Here is a 21,403-nt window from a genome sequence, read left to right as displayed (position 1 = left end):
TTCCCCACCGCATCTTGTCAGTGTCCCCCTCACCGGAGGGAGGGAGGGTACTAGGTGCTTCCTCCCACCCCATGCCCCATCCTCCACCACCTCATATATCCCTGTCTTGGTATTGACACCCCTTTGACCCAGAATCTTCTGGAGTACTATTTGTTGGTGTTTAACATGCTTCACTCCACTCCTACGCACAGACACACAGACACAGACACAGACACAGACACACACACACACACACACACACACACACACACACACACACACACCCTGCCCTGCACTACAGCTCTCCGGCCATCTTCACCTCATTTCCCACCCTGCGACTCACAGTCATCCTTACCCTCCTACTCCCATGGCTTTAGGTCAGGTCTCTGCACTATATTAGGCAGAAATTGGTAAAAAGAATGAATGGGCTGGGAGGTGATTTCTGTCATAGCCAACACCTCCTCTGGGGAGAAGAGGGAGAGGTAATGAAAGCTTCCCTTCCACCTGGGGGTTGGTTGCAGAATTGCCAGGTAAGAGTGGCTGGGGGAGAACCCTCAGCCATACACCAGAAGTTGGCAAGAGCTCTCCTTGCCTACCTCGGGCCTACAAATTGTGAGAGAGGGACAGCCTTTCTTTCCCCAGCTTGCACGGGCAAACAGTGAGCTCCCACTGAGTTGCTTGTTGATTCAGGTGACAATTCTAAGAGGAGTGCAGGCTTTAGTGTGACTCTGGGGTGGGTTGTGCTTCTCTTGGAAGCCGTCTGGAAGCAAACCCGGTGCCTAGATACCAGCAGTGCAGAGCCTTGAGCACCGAATGAACCCTATAGAGACACCACAGTCCCAGAGCTTTCATGCAACCCAGACTCCTATCTCTCAGCTCCAGTGCAGGGATCGAAACTCAGCTCCAAGGGGCGGCTCTCCCGGCTATCTGCTCCCTGCTTAGTCCCTGAGCTTTTCTCCTATGGCCCCACCCTGGCCCCGCCCCTTCGCGGTCCCCTCCATCCCTTCCCCACTGCATCGCCGCCCTACAGCCCCCGCGCTGTGGCGGCCGCCCGAGACACGTGTGCCCGCGCCCGGCGGGCGTGCGGGGGAGCGCGGCCACGCCTGGCCCGGCCACCATTTCTCTGGCGCCCACCGGTTCGAGTGCGGAGCCTGAAGCATGAGTGGGGACTCGGAGCGCGCGGTGGCCCCGGGGGTGGTGCCTGCACCCTGCGCCTCGAAGGTGGAGCTGCGGTTGAGCTGTCGGCACCTGCTGGACCGGGACCCGCTGACCAAGTCCGACCCCAGCGTGGTGCTGCTGCAGCAGGCACAGGGCCAGTGGCTACAGGTAGGGCGGCCAGCGTTCTGGAGCTGGGCGCTTGAAGATCTAAGTGTGAGTTGAGATTTGGGGTGCTGACAAGGGTGTCCCAAAACTGGGGCTACTAGGGCAAAAGAGGAGGTGTCCACCTACTGTGAGAAGGGCGGGGCAACAAGGGAACAGCGGCTGAAAGGGACCTTGATGAAAAGTGCTCAGAAGTGCAGCCGAGGGTCTCAGGCTGGGACTGTAGAGCTAGATAGAGTGAAGCGCCCAGGCTAGACTAATGAGCTCAGGAGGGAGTGCGGCTCAGGCATGAGATGGCAACGCCTGAGGCAGATATAGGGTCTGTCTAAGGTCACAGGGTCCCCCCTCTATTGGCTGCCATAGCTTTGAGCTTCTTTCTCACCCATTAAGCAAAGGCACCTGAAGTAGGATGGCCAGCGTTAGGGCTGCTAGCTAGACCTCACTGGTTGGGTAGAATGGAGCTGGGCAGGGCTGGACAGCGACTACATCCTGCAGATTCAAGTCACACTGGCAAGAGGACTACCTAACCTGTCCCTGTCTCCTCACTGTTTATTAGGAGAAATCACAAATTATACACATGTGGGTACCAGGCTGAGGACAGCAAGCCCCTCCCCACTCCTTAACGCCCCCTGCCTACCCAGATCTGAGGGTCTACCTCCAGCCTGGGGTTTTTCCACTGGACACCCATAAACCCAGGGTAGCCAGCATCTTCAGGGAAGTGTGTTTGCCTGTAGTCACTAGCTTTCATAAGCCCTCAGCTCTTAGTGCCAATGTCAGGGATGTTGCCCATGGTCTATGCTGTACAAAACCTTTTCTCAGTCCCATCTCCCATGGGGTACAGGCTTCATCTCAGGAGTGATAAACAGGGGCACTTTAGTTAGGAGGCCTAACAGGTATAAAAGACTTGAGCCTGAGTCCCTACCCAAGCAAGAGTGTCCCTCCACCAGCAGCTGTGGGGTACCCCTTGGCTGTGGCAGACAGGTGCAAGAAGCAGGGAAGAAGAGCCGGGAAAGGGGTGACCCTGTGACTATCATGGGGTGCCCATGGACCCCAGAGTGCACAGAGGATGCAGGCAGTGAAGGGGGAGACATATCATGGGGGTGGTACTTCACATAACATCTGCTCTGCATATTCACTCGGGCACTCCAGGGTGTTTCTTAGGCTCTGGGGCTGAGAAATCTGCAGTTCACTGACCTTGAAGATGAAGGGCTGCCCTAAACTATGTGTTTAAGTCCCTAGAACGTATGGGGAGGCTTCTGCTACTCCAGATTATGGGGGGTGCTACTCCAGGATATTTAAGGGCCATCTTGTGACTCAGGTCCTTCCATATCATTGTATTGCTTGGTCTGGTGTATATATTTCTGCAAAGGGCCCATGCAGACCCTGCTTTGTATGTAGAAGTCTCTATGGTAAGGGGATTTGATACTCTATTAGTTTTTCATTGGTCTATGGAGGGTGCTGAACTCAGTGGGGGAGACTAGTGAGCTCAAGTCCCTCCAGCAGGGGAATTTTTTGCCACTCAGCTGAGTGCTGGGGAAAGGTCTTCACACTGGGCTTGCCCTGCCCAGGGTCAGAATCTGATGCTGTCCCTGCCATCTTGGTCCTTGGGCAGAATTCTCCCTGATGGTCTCTGAGCCTCAGTTTTGCCATCTGTAATGTGGGGATAGGTAGGCAGTAGTGGGCATGAGATGAGAGGATACAGAGAAACGGTAGCCTTTGGCTGGCTGGGAGAGGGATGTTTTTTTTTTTTAATCCCAGGTGTAAAAGTGCCTCTGTAATCATATATACACAGGTGGGAGATGAGTCCCATCAACAGAAAACAGGCTTGGGATGAGTGGGAGGGGAGACGGTAGGAACTCAGGTCGGTCTGTAGGGAGGGCTCACCTGTCAGGTTGGCTGACGGGATGAGGCTTGTTGCAGGTGGACAGAACCGAGGTGGTGAAGAGCAGCCTGCATCCGGTGTTCTCCAAGGTCTTCACTATCGACTATTACTTCGAGGAGGTGCAGAAGCTACGATTTGAGGTGTATGACACCCATGGGCCTAGTGGGCTGAGTTGCCAGGATGACGACTTCCTAGGGGGCATGGAGTGTACCTTGGGGCAAGTGAGTACCCATTACCTTGGAAGGAGGAGGGAAAGAGTAGCTTCTAGGGCAGCGATGACCTCAACTCAGGGATTCTGCAAGGATGAGCATCTGGCTCTGCCTACCTCAGCTCCTCTTTAAAAGCACCTGTTTTAAAGATCCTCCTGCCTCAGCCTCCTGAGTCTTGCAGGAGTGTACCAGTATGTCCACCTTTTCTTATTAGTTGTATTGTTTGTTTTACAGGGTCTCATTATGTAGCCCTGGCTGCTCCTGGGACACTCATAGAGATCTACCTGTCTCTGCCTCCCAAGTGCTGGCAGTAGGGCATGTGCTACCTACCAACCCTGGCCCTCATCAATTTTTAACAATTTATTCATTTTATGAGTATGGGTGTTTTGCATGAAGCTATATCTGTATACCATGTTCCTTCTGTGACCCTAGAAGCAGAGTTACAGATAGCTGCGAGCCTCTATGTTGGTGCTGGGAGCCAAACCTGGGTCCTCTGCAAAAGCAGCAATACTCCCACCTGCTAAGCCGTCTCTCCTAGAATTTTTGTTTGTTTGCTTTTTTTTAAAGAGGGGTGTGTGTGTGTGTGTGTGTGTGTGTGTGTGTGTGTGTGTGTGAAAACAGGAAGACATATGGCTCAGGTTGGTCTTGCCTTGAACACCCTATATTGCCAAGGATGATATTGAATTTCTGATCTTGTTCCCATTTCTCAATCACTGAAATTACAGGCATGCAATACCAGACCAGTTTTTAACATTTTTGAACTGGGTTATATGTTCCCATGTTTCCAGTGAGTCTGTTCTGATATGTCTCCCTCCAGCCCCTGACCAGCCCTGTCACTAGGTCTTTGTACTCATTTCAGAGAAATGTTCTCCCATGAGAGAATAAACATACAAATTCTTCTTAAGAATTGCTAGGTGGGAATGCACCTCAGTTGATAGAGTGCTTGCCTATTGTTCACAAAGCCCTGGGTCTGATGTCCCCAGCCCCACATAAAAGGAGTAGAGATGAGACAGTCAGAGAGTTAAGATTGCCAGGCATGGTGGTTCACATTTTTAATTCCAGCACCCAGGAGGCAGAAGCAGGTAGATCTCTGTGAGTTCAAAACCAGCCTGGTCTACAAAGTGAGTTTCAGCTAAGGCTACATAGAGATCTTAACTTAAAAAAAAATTAAGATCTTCAGCTATATGGTGAATTTGAAGCCAACTTAGAATACATGAGGCTGGGAGAGGGGGAACCTGGGAAAATGCCTCACCTGTTAAGAGCTCTTGTTGCATAAACCTGAGGACCTAAGTTCAAATTTCTAGCACCCACAAGCATTGGGGGTGGAGACAGGAAAATTATTGGAGTTTATTGGCCTTCAAACTAATTCCAGGTTCTGTGAGAGACACTGTGTCAAGACAATTAAGGTAGAGAGTGCTAGACAGGACCTTATGTCCTCCTCTGGCCTTCACACACAGAGAAATGCACACCCACACATACATGCACACGCATACACTCTCTCCCACAAACCAGGTATGATAGTACATGCCTGTGATTCCAACATTTGGGAGTTAAAGGCAGGAGGATCAAGAGTTCAAGGCCATCATCAAACACATATCAAATGAGACCAGTCTGAGCTATTTGAGACTCTGTCTCAACACAAGAAAAAAGAAAGGAAGGAAGGAAGGAAGGAAGAAAAGAAAGAAAGAAAGCCACAGCTGTAATGGCTCCCGCCTGTAATCCCAGCTCTCAGCAGGCTGAGGAAGGAGGATTACTACCATTTCCTGGGCAGCATAGTAAGATCCTGTCTTTAAAATCTCTCCCTCTCCCCTTCCTCCCTCCCTCTCTCTCCCTTCCCCCGTTCCTTATATCCTGCTTCCCCAAACCACACTCACCCTGTGACTTGTTCTTTTTTCTCTTCATGGGTCTTTCCACATACACACTTATATCTTCCAGAGCCTGATGCACAGCTCAGTGGTGGTACTTGTAACTAACGTTTGAGGTTCTGGGTTCTATTCCACACAAGGCAGGGGGAGGTCTTCATATTTTTCCTTGCGGCTGGGGTTGAGGGGAGTAATGCTATCCTGCCTAGGGGGTTCTGCTGGTAGCCTGGAGCCATTGTCTTTGCCCATGTGACAAGCACTTTACTGCTATTGGTTACTTTGGGCTGTGTGCTATATCCTAGCTTACCATAGGATGTCATTTACATTAAGGAATAGTTTATAGGCAACAAAGTGAGGGCACTGAGATGGACAGTTTCATGTGATGTCTACTGACTAGATGACCATTTCTGTCACCCCGCAGGCTGCCCTCGCCAGCCAGTCCCCTGGCTCTTTCTGTTCTCGGGTTTCCTGTGTGTTAACCACATGGCATACTCTGGGTGTCTGATTCTCCATTCCAACATCGAGTGTGTGACTCATCCCTGTCACGGCCTGGTCAGGGCTCACTCTTTAGATCTTTTTGTCATCCCCATTTTACATAACAAAGACTGAGATGAAGTGGGATACAATTCCTTCCAGGTTCCTAGGGAAGATGGCACAGTCCTAGACAGACACCTCCACACACATGCACACATGCACCACAGTCCAGGTGGGACTGAGCAACAGGAACATATATAGACATACATGGCCACACGCAGATGGACACATACAGATTCTTTACTTGAACACAACTTTGTGCATTGTCTGCACCGAAGTCAGCTTGGCTCCTTGTCAGGTACCACAATATATCACCCTTTTTACCATCACCCCCTGGTGTCCACCATCCAGTAGCAAATGTGAGGCAGATAGCACTCCTGGTGTCAAGGTGATAGCTACCCTATAAACAAAACCACCCCAGGCCTTCATACACAGAGCCACTGATTTCTCCAGGGAGATGTGAAGGGCTGTTATTCTGACCAGGGTATGCTGCCCAATAGGGTTTACTCAATCTTGCCTATGTTCCCTGCTGGGCAGGTGATATGCTGTTTGCAGCCTGAGCCTATGTGAAGTCATCTCCTTCCTTAAGTTAGGGGCGTATTGCTCCATGGGTGAGCTATCTACCCAGTGAGACAGGCAAGGAGGAGAGGCCAAGCCTGGAGATGAATTCTCTAGGAACTGCACATTGGGACTTGCATCTGAATGGCCCTCTCTAAGCAGGCACTGGTGCAGAAAAGTCAAGTGTGCTCCTTCTGCCACCCCAGGGCCACCCTGACTTGTTTGGGACAGTAGGGACCCAGGGTGGGGCTCAGAACTATTCAACCAGCCACCCTATGCTAACTTTGTGATGTGTGTACCCCACAGGCAGGAGTGGTGGAAGTGAGAGATGGCAAACAGATGTCAAGTAGCACATTCTGGCAACAGCAGGAAGGTCACCAGAGCTCAGGGGATGGTGGGGACCCAGGGAGAGCGGAAGTAAGACCCTAGTGGGGCTGAGGACCATCCCTTCATCCTTCATCCTTGCTGACTCCCTTGTGTTTCCAGATTGTGGCCCAGAAGAAAATGACACGCCCATTGCTGTTGAGATTTGGCAGAAATGCTGGCAAATCCACCATCACGGTGAGATCCAGGGCTGAGATTGTCCCTTCCCACATGGCCTGGGGGAGGGGTGTCTTGGGAGGAGGTGAGTAGGGAGGCCTCAGATGGGCTGTAGCTGTGGAGCTGCTAGGAGAGACCAGAGCCCCCTCAGGGTCAGTGGCAGCTGAAGCCAGAGTATGAGACTGGTGGCCTGGAGCCCACGGATCCCATGTGACACGCTCAGGTGATAGCAGAGGACATCTCTGGGAACAATGGCTACGTGGAGCTCTCCTTCCAAGCCAGGAAACTGGATGACAAGGTGAGGCTCTAGGATTCACTGCACATCAGGCTCTGAGCCTCGTGCAGGCTGGCTCATTATAAAAACCTAGTTCCTGCTCATCACTGGCCTCTAAGCTTCAGAAACAAGTTACATGACGGCTGTGTGTGGAGCCCTTGGCATGCTGCTGTCACAGTTTTGGCCTAGTCACTATGTTCATTGCTAACTGTTACATTTTACAGTCATCACTGTCATCACCATCACCCTCCAGCTACATACACACACACTCTGTTATATGGGTAGAAAGCACTGTTCTGCATCGAATCGTGACACGTGATCACTAAGCTACCTCTGGCAGACTACTTGTTTAATGATGGGGAGAGAGGCCCAGGGAGGACAGTGGGGTCACTGTTTTGAATTGGGACTGAGCCTGGTTCGTAGGTTCTTCTCACGGAGTGAGAACTGACCCTGAATAGGTACCTGTCTCCTTTGAGATACTTAAGCCGGGACAAGCAAGGGTGTGAACAATTGTTTAGACACCAGGCCCCAGGAGTGAGGGCGGGGGTTGTAGAAACCCACCTGGGGCCATCATGGATGCATCAGACGCCAGTGAAGGCTCCAAATGTCAAGTTCTTATCACTGTGGACTCTCAGGGAACATTTGCAACTTATGTTATGCCTGGGGAGATTAAGTCTGTGGGGAAGGGATGAAACACCAAACTGCAAGGGATGGAGGCAGCATCCAGCTGTAAGGGAGGGAGCCACCCTCAAACCCAGACTTGGCTAGCCCCCTTGCCAGCACATCCTCTGCTGCTCCAGGATCTCTTCAGCAAGTCGGACCCCTTCCTAGAGTTGTATCGGGTGAATGACGATGGGAGTGAGCAGCTGGTGTACAGGACAGAGGTAAGGACCCACTGCCTGATGAGAGAGGGGCTTCTGGGGTCAAATGAAGTGACCAGAAAGGGCCCAGCATCCTCTCAGAGCGGGGACAGAGGGATACCCTGACCATGTGGCTGTGGAGTCTTCACTTCTAAGACCCTTTACTCTCTTTCCATGGATGGAACAGCTGGGTGGACTTGGCTCTCTGTCCGCCCAAATTTAGTGTGGCAGCTTTGTTGTCACCGATCCTATTTTTAGGCATACCTGCTTCCTCCTGCCGGGAAACAGGATTTTAGTTACAGCAGGGAGAGAGTTTCCTTTTGAGACAAATTAATTTGAGTGAAGAGAATCTATTTAAGGAGAAAACAGCCTGGGTGGCTGGAGTGAGGCAGAAGCGATTAGGGTCAGGGGTGGAGGGAGTGGAGAGTGGAAAGGTCTGGGCACACCCAATCCTGTTTGGAGCCTGGATTGAGCCTAGTCTCCTGGTACGCATACTCTCCACGGGACAAGGTACAGGCTGCCACCCAAGTGCCCCTTCCCAGCTGTGTATCCCAGGACTCTGAGAGCCCTGTATCCTGGCTAAGGGACCTATGACCTAAGGACCCCAGGACTCCCTGGGCCCTAGCTCCCTTAGGGTTCCCACCTAAGTCAGTCTTTTCTGGCCCACAGGTAGTGAAGAATAACCTTAACCCAGTGTGGGAACCCTTCAAGGTGTCCCTGAATTCACTCTGCAGCTGCGAGGAGACACGGCCTCTGAAGGTGGGGATGAAGCAGGGCACAGGACTGGAGGTGGGGGTCAGGGTTAGAGTGTGGGGGAGTAGGGGCATAGCCATAGAGTCAGGGCCAGGGCCCATGGACGGGTGTCCAGTTCTCCCAGAGCCACTACAGCCTTAGAGAGTTAGGACCTGTGGACAAGGGGAGACCGAGGATAAATGACAGCTTAGCCAGGGCTGGAAGAGCCCCAGGTCCTCTGAGGAACAGTCCACTGAGAGGCCCGGGCTTCACAGTGCCTGGTCTGGGACTATGACTCCCGAGGAAAACATGACTTCATCGGTGACTTCACCACCACCTTCGCAGAGATGCAGAAGGCCTTTGAGGAGGAGCAGGTGAGTACTGGACCATCCCTGGCCACAAGTTCTGACTAGTTCTAGTGGGTCTCTGGGAGGCTAGTTATTCTACCCCACCCCAGAGAAGACATAATGATGACAAAGAGCAGTGACACCCACCACGTGACCAGAACAGGGGCCTGCAAGCAAGTGACCAAGTGAGCGACCATGTCCGTGTGTGTCGAGGTGGGAGGAGCACTCTTGCTGGGACCTGCCTAGCCCTCTGTAGCTAGCTGGGTGTGGTGGGAGAGTTGGGTTCCTTCTCGGGCCCTGGTGTCCCTCAGGAAGGCTCAGGGTATGGCTGACTGTGGTGCCAAGGCTGCAGTGTGTACAGAGTCTAACCAGGACCCTTTGTGGGATGGGTATGTCACCACAGAGGCCATCCCTGACCCCTATGGGCAGCATGGGCCTCATACTCACTGGTGGAGATAGTCTTGTGGAGTCTGAGGTCACCAGCAGTCACCATGGTCTCCTGCCCCTCTGTGGGAGGGGCCTGGATACTGCTGTTCTGGGTGGAGTTTCTGCCTGTCCCTGTCCCTGTCCCTGTCCCAGGCCCAGTGGGACTGTGTGAATGCCAAGTACAAACAGAAGAAGCGCAATTACAAGAACTCTGGGGTGGTGGTCCTGGCAGACCTGAAGGTGAGCCTCAGTCTTGCCCGCAGCCCCGAGGGAGATGGGTTGGTGGGACTGGCGTCTCCATGTTGTCAGATGGTTCTCAAAGGTCCAGTTCTGAGGTCTGGTGAGCTTCCTTGTGGGGTCTTGAAATACCTGGGAAGGGTGAGGGAGGAGGTCATGGAGGGTGCTCCCACAGACTATAGTGCCTAGGGGAGAGATGCCCATAGACTCCCTACCCCACTGACACAGGCCTGCTTTTCTGGGTGGAGTAGGGTGGGATGAGGGGGTCATAAGTGGTTTTGCCAACGGCATTGCCTGGAAGCTCCACAGGGTCCACTCCTTCCTGGATTACATCATGGGTGGCTGCCAGATCCACTGCACGGTGAGTCTATGGGCTCTGCCCTCCATGTGGCCCCCAGTCAACGGGGCAGGACCACATCAGTCCATATACAGAGAATGGCAGGTTCCTGGGCGCTTGCTGTTCCTTTTTCATCTACATTTCCCTGTGTCGAATTTCCCTTTATGCTGACAAGAAATAGGATGCAGGAGTTGAGGACCAGTCCTGGGCCACCCTCCCCCAGCAGTATCCAGTGCTTACCATCTACAAAATTGTAGAGGCAGGAGAAAAACCAACAAAAAACCTTAAAGAGGAAAACAGGAGTGGTTAACAAGGGCTGCAGAGTCCAGCTGCCTTAGCCTTGGACAGACTACAGACAGTAGTAGGCTGGACAGAAGGTCTAGGGGAGGCTATCATAGACTGCTACCTGTGTTTATGCACAGCTATGCTGGGCTGATGAACAGAGTCATACCTATGGTGGCCTTGAGGATGATGAGATGGAAAGCACAGAGAGGACGAGGCCAAGAAAGGGCTATAGTCATTGAGAATTGAGTGTTTCTGTGGGCCTTGTCCCTCTGAGGCAAGTTTTGCTCAGAGATTCTCCCAGAGGACAGGGTCAATATCATCCTGGGATTCCAAGAGTGAGACTTAGGGTTTCCAGGGTCTGGGTGGTCCCCTCATCAGCTGGGGGGTAGTGAGTAATTCCAGTGAATAGTCAAGCTTGCAAAAAGCTGGGGAAACTGAGATGCTAGGCTCTTGACATCAAACCGGGTTTGGGTACTTCTTGCCTGTCCAGTGGAGGCAGACAGTGCAGTGTACAATGACGTTCATCCCTGGCCCTTGCAGGTAGCCATCGACTTCACAGCCTCCAACGGTGACCCAAGGAACAGTTGCTCCCTCCACCACATCAATCCTTACCAACCCAACGAGTACCTGAGGGCCCTGGTGGCAGTGGGCGAGGTTTGCCAGGATTATGACAGGTGAGGCCCCACCCATCTCTTTGGGCCAAGTTGGGCTTTCCCAAAGTGGTGCTATGATTGACACATGATGTGCCTAAGAGGTCCGCTCAAGCAAGTGTGTGTGTGTGTGTGTGTGTGTGTGTGTGTGTGTGTGTCTTTGCTGCAATCCAGGGGATGCAGACAGTATGCCCACCAGACAGACATCTCAACTGACCTGGCAGTGGGTTTAGAACCTTCAGGGAATTGGGGGGTGATGTGTTATGTCTCTAACATGACCACACACCTTCAGAGTGACACAAACCTGGGGTTTGATTGGAGATAATTTTACAGGACAGAAAACACACTCACTGAGGTTGAGGTGAAAGGCTGGCCAGAGGCTAAATGTGGCCTCCTGGGCTCTGAGATCCTCACCATGGCCCAGATCCCCACCCAGAGGCCCCTGCCCATGGAGCCCTCCCTCTCTGTGGAGGAGCACAGAGAAATACAATGGAGCAGAGTTGGTGCCCTTCAGGAGATACCACCTCAGGCCAGGAAGCTCCCTAAGCAGGGTCTTCAGGCCTGGAGTGAAGAACCAGAGAATGGTTCCCAGCCTTCTAATGTCAACTCTACCCTTTCCTGCATGTGCTCACCATGGTTTTTCAGCTCAGTGCCTCAGTTTCCCCTGTGTAGAATGCTTATGATCCCTATTCTTGGCCCAGCAAGGCCCAGGCCTTCTAGTCTCTGTCCAGGATCTACCTGGACTCAGCTGTTTGGACCAGGTTCCTGGCATACTCAACTTCACCTCTTTTACAGTGACAAGAGATTTTCTGCTTTGGGATTTGGAGCCCGGATCCCACCCAAGTATGAGGTAGGAGGGTCCTGGACTGGGGCCCTATCCCTACTCCCATACATCTGTCTAGGCCTCTAGTACCTTCACCTCCCTAGGCAGGAGTGTCCTGGGTACATGGACCCTGGTTGCTACCATTCCCCTTTGGGATGGGGATGGAGGGTGGGGAGACTCTGGCCTATGGGCCAGATAGATGACTGATGGGAGCTATAGGCACAACCCATGCTCCTATCAGAAAGACTCAGCAATGATCCAAGTGCTTACATATACAAAGATGGTAGGAGAGGGAGTTTTTTATTGGTTAATGTACCTTATAGAATATGTATGGGTCCAGGTGCTAAAGTAATAGCCCAACATTAGTCTGTCCATCTTCTGCCTCCTTCTTGGCTTCTTCTCTCCATGGAGATCTTCTCACATGGGTCCTAAGAGCTACAAACCAACTTCTCCCAGTAAATGGGAATCAAGTGGGTTCTGGGAAGGTCCTGGCTGACTCTTGTCCCCACCCAGGTGTCCCATGACTTTGCCATCAATTTCAACCCTGAAGATGATGAATGCGAAGGTAGGAGCTGGTGGTGGGTTTGGCATAGAGGTACCTTGGGCCAGGCTCACTCCTCTTTCTCCTACAGGAATCCAGGGCGTGGTGGAGGCCTACCAGAACTGCTTGCCTAAGGTCCAGCTCTACGGCCCCACCAATGTGGCACCCATCATCTCCAAGGTGGCCCGCATGGCAGCAGCTGAGGAGCTCACAGGGGAGGCCTCTGTAGGTGACTGGGGACAGGGGCTGCCTGCATCCAGCTGTGGAACCAATTAGCTATGTGTGTAGTAGTGGCTAGGAGCCAGGGAAGCAGTTGTCTGGGTAGAATCCAGTGCAAAGGCAGCCAGGCAGTATGGGGTGGGATGACGGAAGAGCTCATTCTGTCAGCTGTGGTTCTCAAAGCCCCAGGCAGTCAGCTTTTATTTTGGGCAGAGGACTGAATTAATCATTTCAAAGTCAGCCCTCAGCTGTCTGGAACAGACACGGGTTTACCTCAGTTTCCCCTGCCTCATGTCCCTTTCCACCAGACCCCAGGTATCACATATCTGTTTTCTTTTAGGCAGTCTCAAAGCAAGTTTGTAGCATTTTCCTTAGGATTGCATTCCGCTCTTTGTAGCCCTGTGCATTTTCTTGAGACTCAGCTGGCCTACTGCTTCCTCTTAATTTTTCATTTTGAAGAAGAAAGTAATATTTACAAGTGACCAGATTCGTGCATCACTTCTGTTCCTCCACTTGGTCATAGTATTTACCAGTTTGTCCCCTCCCCTTTTATCCTCTCTTTCTTGCCACACCTCCTGCCTCCACCCCTTTTGTGTATGTATGTTCTAAGTGTCCTTCTGAGCCATTTGAGAGGCTATAGCCTAATGTCACTTCCTTCTTAAATATTCACACTGCTCATGTCTGCAGGGTGGGTCCTGTGTATATCACCTCTTGTGTCTGGCAGGTAAAAGAGGGCAACCCCTCCTGCTATCTAATCCTTACTTGTCTCCAGATCTTCCCTGGGTATGGTCTGACTTGGGATCTTCCTCAGTTTTGTTTTGTTTTTTGTTTGTTTTGTTTTTTGAGACAGGGTTTCTCTGTATTGCTTTGCAGGTTGTCCTGGAACTCCCTCTGTAGACCAGGCTGGCCTCAAACTCACAGAGATCCACCTGCTTCTGCCTCCCAAGTGCTGGGATTAAAGGCATGTGCCACCAATGCCCATTTGTTCCCGTGATCTTGACCTCCACAGGCTCCACCATGAACCCCCACACTCAGGTCATGAGTAGACCTGCTGCCCAACTGCATTCTGAGCTGGGGGAAGGTGTAGAGGCCAGAAGCCTAATCTTTGGGTAGGGACTGTTGCACACTACAGGCAGGGGATCCATCTCCAGGGCTGGCTTTTGGGCTTCCTCTCTGCTCCAGGAAGGAGGGGCTCCAACAATAATCATCTAGGGTTCATCAGGTGCTGTCCAGAGTGGATGTGATGAATGTGGCCAGTATGTCTTCTGATTAGGGTTTCCCTTCTTTTATAATAACTTTTATGCTTTTTTGTTTTCTTTGGAAAATAGTTTTTTAAAAGTTGAGGTCTTGCCAGGCAGTGGTGGCCCACACCTTTAATCCCAACACTCGGGAGGCAGAGGCAGGCAGATCTCTGTAAGTTCAAGGCCAGCCTGGTCTACAAAGCCACCAGAGAAACCCTTTGGTTTAACTATTTTGTTGTGATAAAATAGACATAACTGAAACTTTATGATTATAACAATTTTATATATTTATAACTGGCCAGTTAAGATGGTGGTTCTCAACCTGTGGGTTGCGACCCCAACAGGGATACAATGACCCTTTCCAGGGGTCGCCTAAGACCTTCAGAAAACAAGATATTTGCATTATGATTCATAACAATAGCAAATTAGCTATGAAATAGCAATGAGAATTTATTGTTGGGGGTCACTACAACTTGAGGAATTGTATTAAAGGGTGAAGGCACCAGGGAGGTTGAGAACCACTGAGCTAAGTTAAGAGGACATTCATACATTTTGCAAATATTCTGAGTTTCAGCATTTTTTCCCTTAACTTCATAGGGAAACACTATACCTGCTTGTTTTTCTGTTTTAATCTATGCTAATATCCTGTGTTAAAAATTAAATGTTGTTTTTAGCCAGGCACATACCTTTAGTCCCAGCACTTGGGAGGCAGAGGCAGGCGGATCTCTGTGAGTTCAAGGCCAGCCTGGTCTACAGAGCTAGTCCAGGACAGGCTCCAAAGCTATACAGAGAAACCCTGTTTCAAAAAAACAAAAACAAAAACAAAAAACTGAATGGTGCTTTAAAAAGTCTCAGTTACACTTATATACATTTTGTGTGTTATGTCTGTGCACACACATGTATGTTTGAGACAAAGTCCAGCATGATCTGGGCACCCCGGAGTCAGGGTGTTGATGCCCTCTCCATCTAGGAGTCCTCTGATCTCAGACCTGGGTTCAAGCCCTGCTGTGGTGGCCTTGTCTGTAAAGTAGATTCTGCGGTGCCTCTCTCAGAAGAGTCATTGGCCATTTGACAATGATGAGTGGAGCATTGAGCTTTACTCTGCACAGTGGCCAATTGGAATTTACATTTAAGATTGTGATGAATATTCTTGTGCTTCAACAAAAAAAAGTTCTGGAAAAGCCAGGGCACTGCAGAGCTACACACAGCAGGGGCTCCTCCTGATGGGGCCTGGAGCTGGATGTGACATGTGTGGCTTGGAGAGGACCCAGAGACCAGCCCCTCCCCACTTCTTTCCTATACTTCTAGCAATACTACATACTGCTGATCCTCACAGACGGTGTAGTAACTGACATGTCAGACACTCGAGAGGCCATTGTACGCGCTTCCCACCTGCCCATGTCCGTCATCATCGTTGGGGTGGGCAATGCTGATTTCACTGATATGCAGATCCTAGATGGTGATGATGGAGTCCTGCGTTCCCCACGGGGTGAGCCTGCACTCCGTGACATCGTTCAGTTTGTGCCCTTCCGTGAGCTCAAGAATGTAAGTGGCTGCAAAGGGGGTGGCATTAACGGTTGGATAGCCACTGCTCCTTGCATACATGGCTTCCCTGCTCAGGATATGGTTCCACCCTGTTTGTGTCCCACCAAAGTGCAGCCCTTGGGGATGGCTTCCTAGTCAGTCTTTTTCTCCACCCTGATCAGTGTCTGAATCATGAGCTTCTGGCCCTAAAATCTATGACACAGAGAGAGCAGTGTGGGGGGGGGGGTCCGTGGACCTGGCACACAGTTCGCCATGCCCTCTCCACAGTAAACATCTCACATGGATTCTCTCTCACATGCATACTGCAAGTTTTCACAATGTCCCGCTTCCCTTTCAGCGTGTGCCATTTCCTGTGGTGTTGGGAGAGAGGAAAGGGCTGGGCGAGGATCCCAGCACTCGTGCTGGGGACAGTGTGGGTAGCTCCATCAACTATTGCTAGGACAGTCTAGGGGCCTGGTGGGTGCATTTTCAGTCTGTGTCTCTAGTAGAAGCTCAATTGCCTGCCAAGTCACATGTCCCTTAAGTAGATTTGAGTCCTGGGCGTTTGACCCAGATAGCGGGATGAGGATACAGAAGGCCTTCAGATGTAACCATGCTGTCTCTGAACTCAGGCCTCCCCTGCGGCATTGGCTAAGTGTGTGCTGGCTGAAGTGCCCAAGCAGGTGGTTGAATACTACAGCCACAAAGAACTGCCTCCTCGAAGCCTTGGCACCCAAACTGGAGGGGCCGGTCCCAGCTCAGCACCCTGAGGATGCCAGGCAAGGGGTCCCTGCGCAACAAATCCATCTACAGCACCTCCTGAACCCCCAGAGACCCCTCAGAAGCTTATCGCCTAGCCCAGGACCCAGCCCCACTCCTGTGTTCTGTTGCTCTGGATCAGTGACCTACTCCCCAAGATGAAGAAATCCAGGCCTCATGGAGTGACAGAAATCAGCAGCTCCCCCCATGCCTGCACCTCCCTGCACCCAACAGGCATGCTGAGAGCACTGGAGGGACCTGGCAGCTCAGTTATGGAGTGCTTTCCTGGGTGGAGGGTGATGGAACTGGAGACACTTGTTGGCTCCCCCACCCTCCAGGACACCTAGGCCTAGGTTTCTCTGTCCTGTCTGGTGTCACTCTTACCCGTGCGCATACCTGAGACGATGGGGCCTGCAGGGTCTGTGGGAGGTGGCCTTGGGTATAATAAAGTATCCCTTATCCTCATATCCTTCTGCCTTGTTTGTTTTGTTTTGAAGACAGGGTTTCTCTGTGTAATAGCCCTGGCTGTCCTAGAACTTGATTTGTAGATCAGGCTGGCCTCAAACTCACAGAGGTCCACCTGTCTCTGCTTCCCAAGTGCTGGAATTAAAGGCTGCACCACCACTGCTGGGCTCCTTGTGCCTTTCTTGCTTCAGGGGATCTGGTGTGAATGTCCCTAGAACCAGGCTCACCAGGTCACCTACAACAGTAAGGATTGTGGGCATGGTCTTTAGGTCCCCTCAGCTGCTGGTGTATCAGCAGCGGTGAGTGACTTTGGCTTGCATTCAGGATTCACCATGTGCCACAAGCTGTCGGCTGAGGGCAGCTTCCACCTGTCTGGGTGGAGGTGGATTTCTAATTGAAATTTCCTCTCAATTATCTTGTCTGAGAAAAACAAATTGTCCCAATCCTGAATCAGACCCACCCACCTATCAATCTATCTATCCACTCTGGGGTTATTTTTAGCTACTGATTCATCTCCCGTTAAGCCCAGATAATAGGCATCACCATGGTAACCTGGCTATGATTCCGGAAGGGCTAGTGGATTTTGGTCTCTTTGGGGACAGAGAGAACACCAGAGAAATGTACTATCCATGAGTATATGGGGAAGTAGAACCCTAGCAGGGTGGGAGGCTGTGGGCCCAGGGTGTTACCCCAGGTCTGACCCAGACCCCACCCCCACCCCCTACCCAGTGCAAGAGCCCAGTGGTTCCTAGAAATCTTGCCTGAGTTCTTCTTTGGTGAAGATCCTAGCAGCAGCAGGTGGCAGAGAAGGGGGCACATTTATGCATGTAGGAAATCAGTCTAGTGTGCTTAGGACAGCTGCTGGCTGGAGAGGTGAGGAAGGGACAGTCTTCTTTCCAAGAGACTGTCCCTTCAGAGAAGCATCAGCTCTCATATCACAAAGCAAGGAGGAGGAGAGCTTCTTTCAACACTTAAGGAACCTGGTCCAGAAGTGTCTCCCAGTCTCTCACTTCACAAAGAAATCAAGGCTCGCAGGGCAATGTCAGTACATGCCTTTAATCCCAGCACTCAGGAGGCAGAGGCAGAAAGATCTCTATGAGTTTGAGGCCAGCCTGGTCTACAGAGCAAGTTCCAGGACAGGCTCAAAAACCAAAATTAAAAAAAAAATAAAAATAAAAAAGGAAACAAGAAATGAAGGCTCAGATCAGTGGAGGGACATGCATGGGTCAGGTGCTGATGAAAGTGGGGCCAATACATCTTTGCTTTGCGAAGTTCCTGTTTTCAAACCTTTTGCTTAGGCTCTGAGCATCATGTTTCAGCTTGACCTGCCATGCACTCTGACGTAACACATGAAGTAGGAGGCTGGTATGTAGTACCAGTTTCTTAGTCTGTAGGAACTGCTAGCCAAAGCTCCATCCTTTGTGTTCTAAATGCGCTCCCACCTCAGTCTGTCCCCTCCCATAGAGCCCATTGGGCCTTGGAGGCCAAGCTCTGCTTTGCTGGATTGCTACCCATTCTCCTCCTTATCTGAGTTAGGCTAGGTGGGATGGAGGGGGTGGGAAGGACTAGCCCCATCAAGGCTGTTCTTTCTCCTGCTGCTGAGAGGAAGTGCAGGCAGGAACCTGTGACTAAGTGCCTCTAATTGGTGTGGGGGCTGCAGAGCTGTCAGACAAGCCCCATCCAGTCTGGCCAATCATGTAAGAGCTCTGAGTGAAGCTGTTCCCTTCACCACCTGCCCCTGCTGGTGGCTAACCTTCACTGGTGGGCAATCAGCTGGCCCTGGGGGTGTGTCCTCCTGCTCCCTCTGCCTTCTACCTCTCTTTTTTCCTCCTCCTCTCACCAGATCTCAGCCGTCTGCACACTGTGGAGTATTTCCCCTTCTCAGTACTCTCTTAGCTTTTGCTTAAACATCACTGTGTTGAATTCTCACAACAGACCCATGTAATGGCCTACTGTGAGTGCATTTCATGGGATGGGGAGCAGAATTCAGAGAAGTGAAGCAATTTAGTCAAGAACACACAGCAGAGACTTGAGCTGGGCTTTCCATGCTGACTCCCAAGGTGCAGAGCCCAGAGTCTTGGTTACGTGTGCTTAGGCATGTGTGTGTGCACGTAAATATGTGCATTTGTGTGTTGTTTTGCCATGTGACTGAGTGTGCATGTGTGCATTTGGGAAGGACCTCAGTCTTCAGTTGCTTTATTATTATTGAAGCCTCTTTGCAAGACCCTCCCCTCCCAGCCACACTTGGGTTAGTCTACTCTGTGAGGTTTTATCCCAACAAAAGCATCCAGATAGAGAGTGAAGCATGTTATTTACAGGGTCTAGGTGAAGTCTGTATGGCTCTTGATCAGGTATGTCATTGAGCCCAATTTGCAGATGGGCACTGGGGCTCAAAGGTCAGTACAAGAGAGCTACATTCCTTACCACATGGCTGAAAATTGGGATGCTAGTTGAGTATGTGGAATTTGCCCTCAGTAGCCTCAACTCCAGAAGGTTCCATTTTACAACTAATGACAGACTCTTAGTCAGTGAAGGTAGGATAAGCAGTCAGCTGTTTGGGGCACTAGAAGTTACGTTACCTTTTGGGCTGGGTGGCTATGCTGTGGGATGGGGGGACTAATAGCCAGGGACTAATAGATTAAATCCTCCTAAGAGCCACTATGCTGAACATAATGTTCCTGAGAAAAATTCTTGGGATAGGGAAAGGGAGGAAAGGGGCTGCCTCCCTTGCTCTGGGCTCCATCTTTGAGGGCATCTATTTCACCAGCCAAGATGAGACTCAGGGACACGGTCCTAAGAAAGCCCCAAAGCCAGCCAGCCACTTCCCAGTGCCACTCTCTCAGCCTAGACTTCAAGGCAATCCTTGGAGAGATTTGAGGCTGTTATATGCCAAGAAGGTCTCAGTCATGAATTTCTCTTCCCTCCCAAGACCATGAGTGGTCCAGGCTCCTGGTACCCAAAGGAGAGTCTGAGTCAAGGTCAATGTGTCCTCTGAGATTCATCTCATTCCCAATTACAGCCTATATTACCAAGATAATCTGCCCTTACTGGCTCAGCATCTTCCTAAGGTCCCTGCTGGACCCACCCAAAAATGCCAGCCTGGATCATTAGCAAAGGCTGTAGCCAGAGGCAAGTGTCTGTACCTTTTTGTGGTCTGGGAGCACCTCCTTGTGGTGCCACTTCCCTAACTGATCACAAGGTGCATAAACTATTTTGTTGGGCTTTGAACCTTATGTAGGTGGAGTCATGGTGCATTTGGTCCTCTTCTCACTGCCCTGTACGGTCCAGCATGTGCATCACTTATTCGACTGTGGGCAGGTTCCCCTTTCATTGCATCTGTTTTATACCTCCTTTTCTAACTACTGAGGATGCTCTGAACGTCCCTAAATGCAGGAGGGTGAATGCAATTCATTCAGGAGAGACACCCTTCCAGGGACAGATCTCATACAGAACACTTGCTACCCTCTATATTTTCATCTAAACCTTCCTGGAGTGTGGCAAATCCTGGGGCTTGTTGCATTTCTTTCCTTGCTGCTGAGTTACAGTGCTTATAGGTCACCAGGGCCTCATGGGTTGTTGTTGTATTGAGACAAGGTTTCACCATGTAGCATTGGGTGGCCTGGAACTCTCTATGGAGACCAAGCTGACCTTAAACTCTCAGAAATCCACCTGCTTCTGTCTCCCAAGTACTAGGATTAAAGATGTGCCTCACCACATTGGAGTGTTTGTTTTGTTTGAGTCAGAGTCTTATTTATACAGGCTACTTATGATGCAACCAAAGATGACCTGTGACTCCTGATCCTCCTGTCTCCACCTCTCAAGGGTAGGGATTACAGGCTTGCACCATCACGTTAGGTTTTATGAGTGCTGAAGATCAAATTCAGGACTTTGTGCAAGCAATTCACCAACTGAGCTTCATCCCCAGCTCATGGGATCTTTTTGGAAAATCAGTTGTCATAGGAACTCCCATTCTGGGAGCACATCAGAAGGTGCAAGTCAAAGCTAATGCTGCCATGTTTGTGACCATTATAAATGGCATCTAAAGGAAGTCTGGGGAAGTCTCTCTTGTCTGTGCCTATTCAATTGTCCTTTGAGTATAAGGACTTGGGTTGCTAAGAGCAACCTGGCATCCAGGACAGATCCTTTCTTGGAGCTTTTATGTAGCTCTCTCTCTCTCTCTCTCTCTCTCTCTCTTGCTGGGACTGGGACTAGTATTGGGACTAAAGGCAAGCATCCCCCACGGCCAGATTCATGTAGTTATCTTTACTGTTAGGCTATAGAGACCCTGCTCAGGGTAGGTGAAGATATACCTCTCTGTTTGCTCCAAGCTCTCTGCAGAGGGCTCTTCTGGATGCTGGGGAGGTGGCTCAGTGGGTAAAGTGCTTGCTGTACAAGCATGAGGACTGTAGCTTGAATCCTTGGAACTTGTGTGAAAAACCAGGTGTACTTGTGTTCATTTGTAATTTCAGCACTACTATCAAGACAGAATCTGGCCATGGAACTCCAGGTTCAGTAAGAGACTCTGTCTCAAAAAAATAAAGTGGAGAAGCTAAGACATGACTTAGCAGTTAAGAGCACATGCTGCTCTTCCAGAGGACCCAAGTTCAGTTCCTGGCACCCAAGGTAGGCAGCTTTTAACTGCCTGTAACTCCAGCTCCAGGGGATGACACCCTTTTTTTGGCTTTCAAAGCAGGGGCACACACATAAATACACATAAATCATAAATAAAACATTTATTTTAAAAGCTTACCTTAAAAAAATACCAGATACTGATTAGGACACCTGATGTTGTTAACCTC

General features: G+C 50.7%; 1 protein-coding gene across 1 annotated transcript; it reads left to right on the top strand.

The window, feature by feature from the left end:
• The first annotated feature begins 969 nt into the window (after window positions 1–969).
• On the top strand, window positions 970–16,246 carry Cpne7 (copine 7). The gene is made up of 15 exons (XM_051201500.1): window positions 970–1,305; window positions 3,220–3,402; window positions 6,831–6,905; window positions 7,108–7,182; window positions 7,959–8,042; window positions 8,688–8,777; window positions 9,026–9,124; window positions 9,677–9,763; window positions 10,062–10,121; window positions 10,923–11,056; window positions 11,828–11,882; window positions 12,369–12,420; window positions 12,488–12,621; window positions 15,165–15,401; window positions 16,013–16,246. Exons 1-15 carry the CDS (start codon window positions 1,138–1,140, stop codon window positions 16,148–16,150), a joined length of 1,671 nt encoding a protein of 556 aa, XP_051057457.1. The 5' UTR covers window positions 970–1,137; the 3' UTR covers window positions 16,151–16,246.
• The last annotated feature ends 5,157 nt before the right edge of the window (window positions 16,247–21,403 follow it).

This window comes from Phodopus roborovskii, unplaced genomic scaffold (assembly GCF_943737965.1).
Source record: "Phodopus roborovskii unplaced genomic scaffold, PHOROB, whole genome shotgun sequence".
In the NCBI taxonomy this organism is placed as follows: Eukaryota; Metazoa; Chordata; class Mammalia; order Rodentia; family Cricetidae; genus Phodopus; species Phodopus roborovskii.
This window is presented reverse-complemented; position numbering and strand designations above follow the sequence as displayed.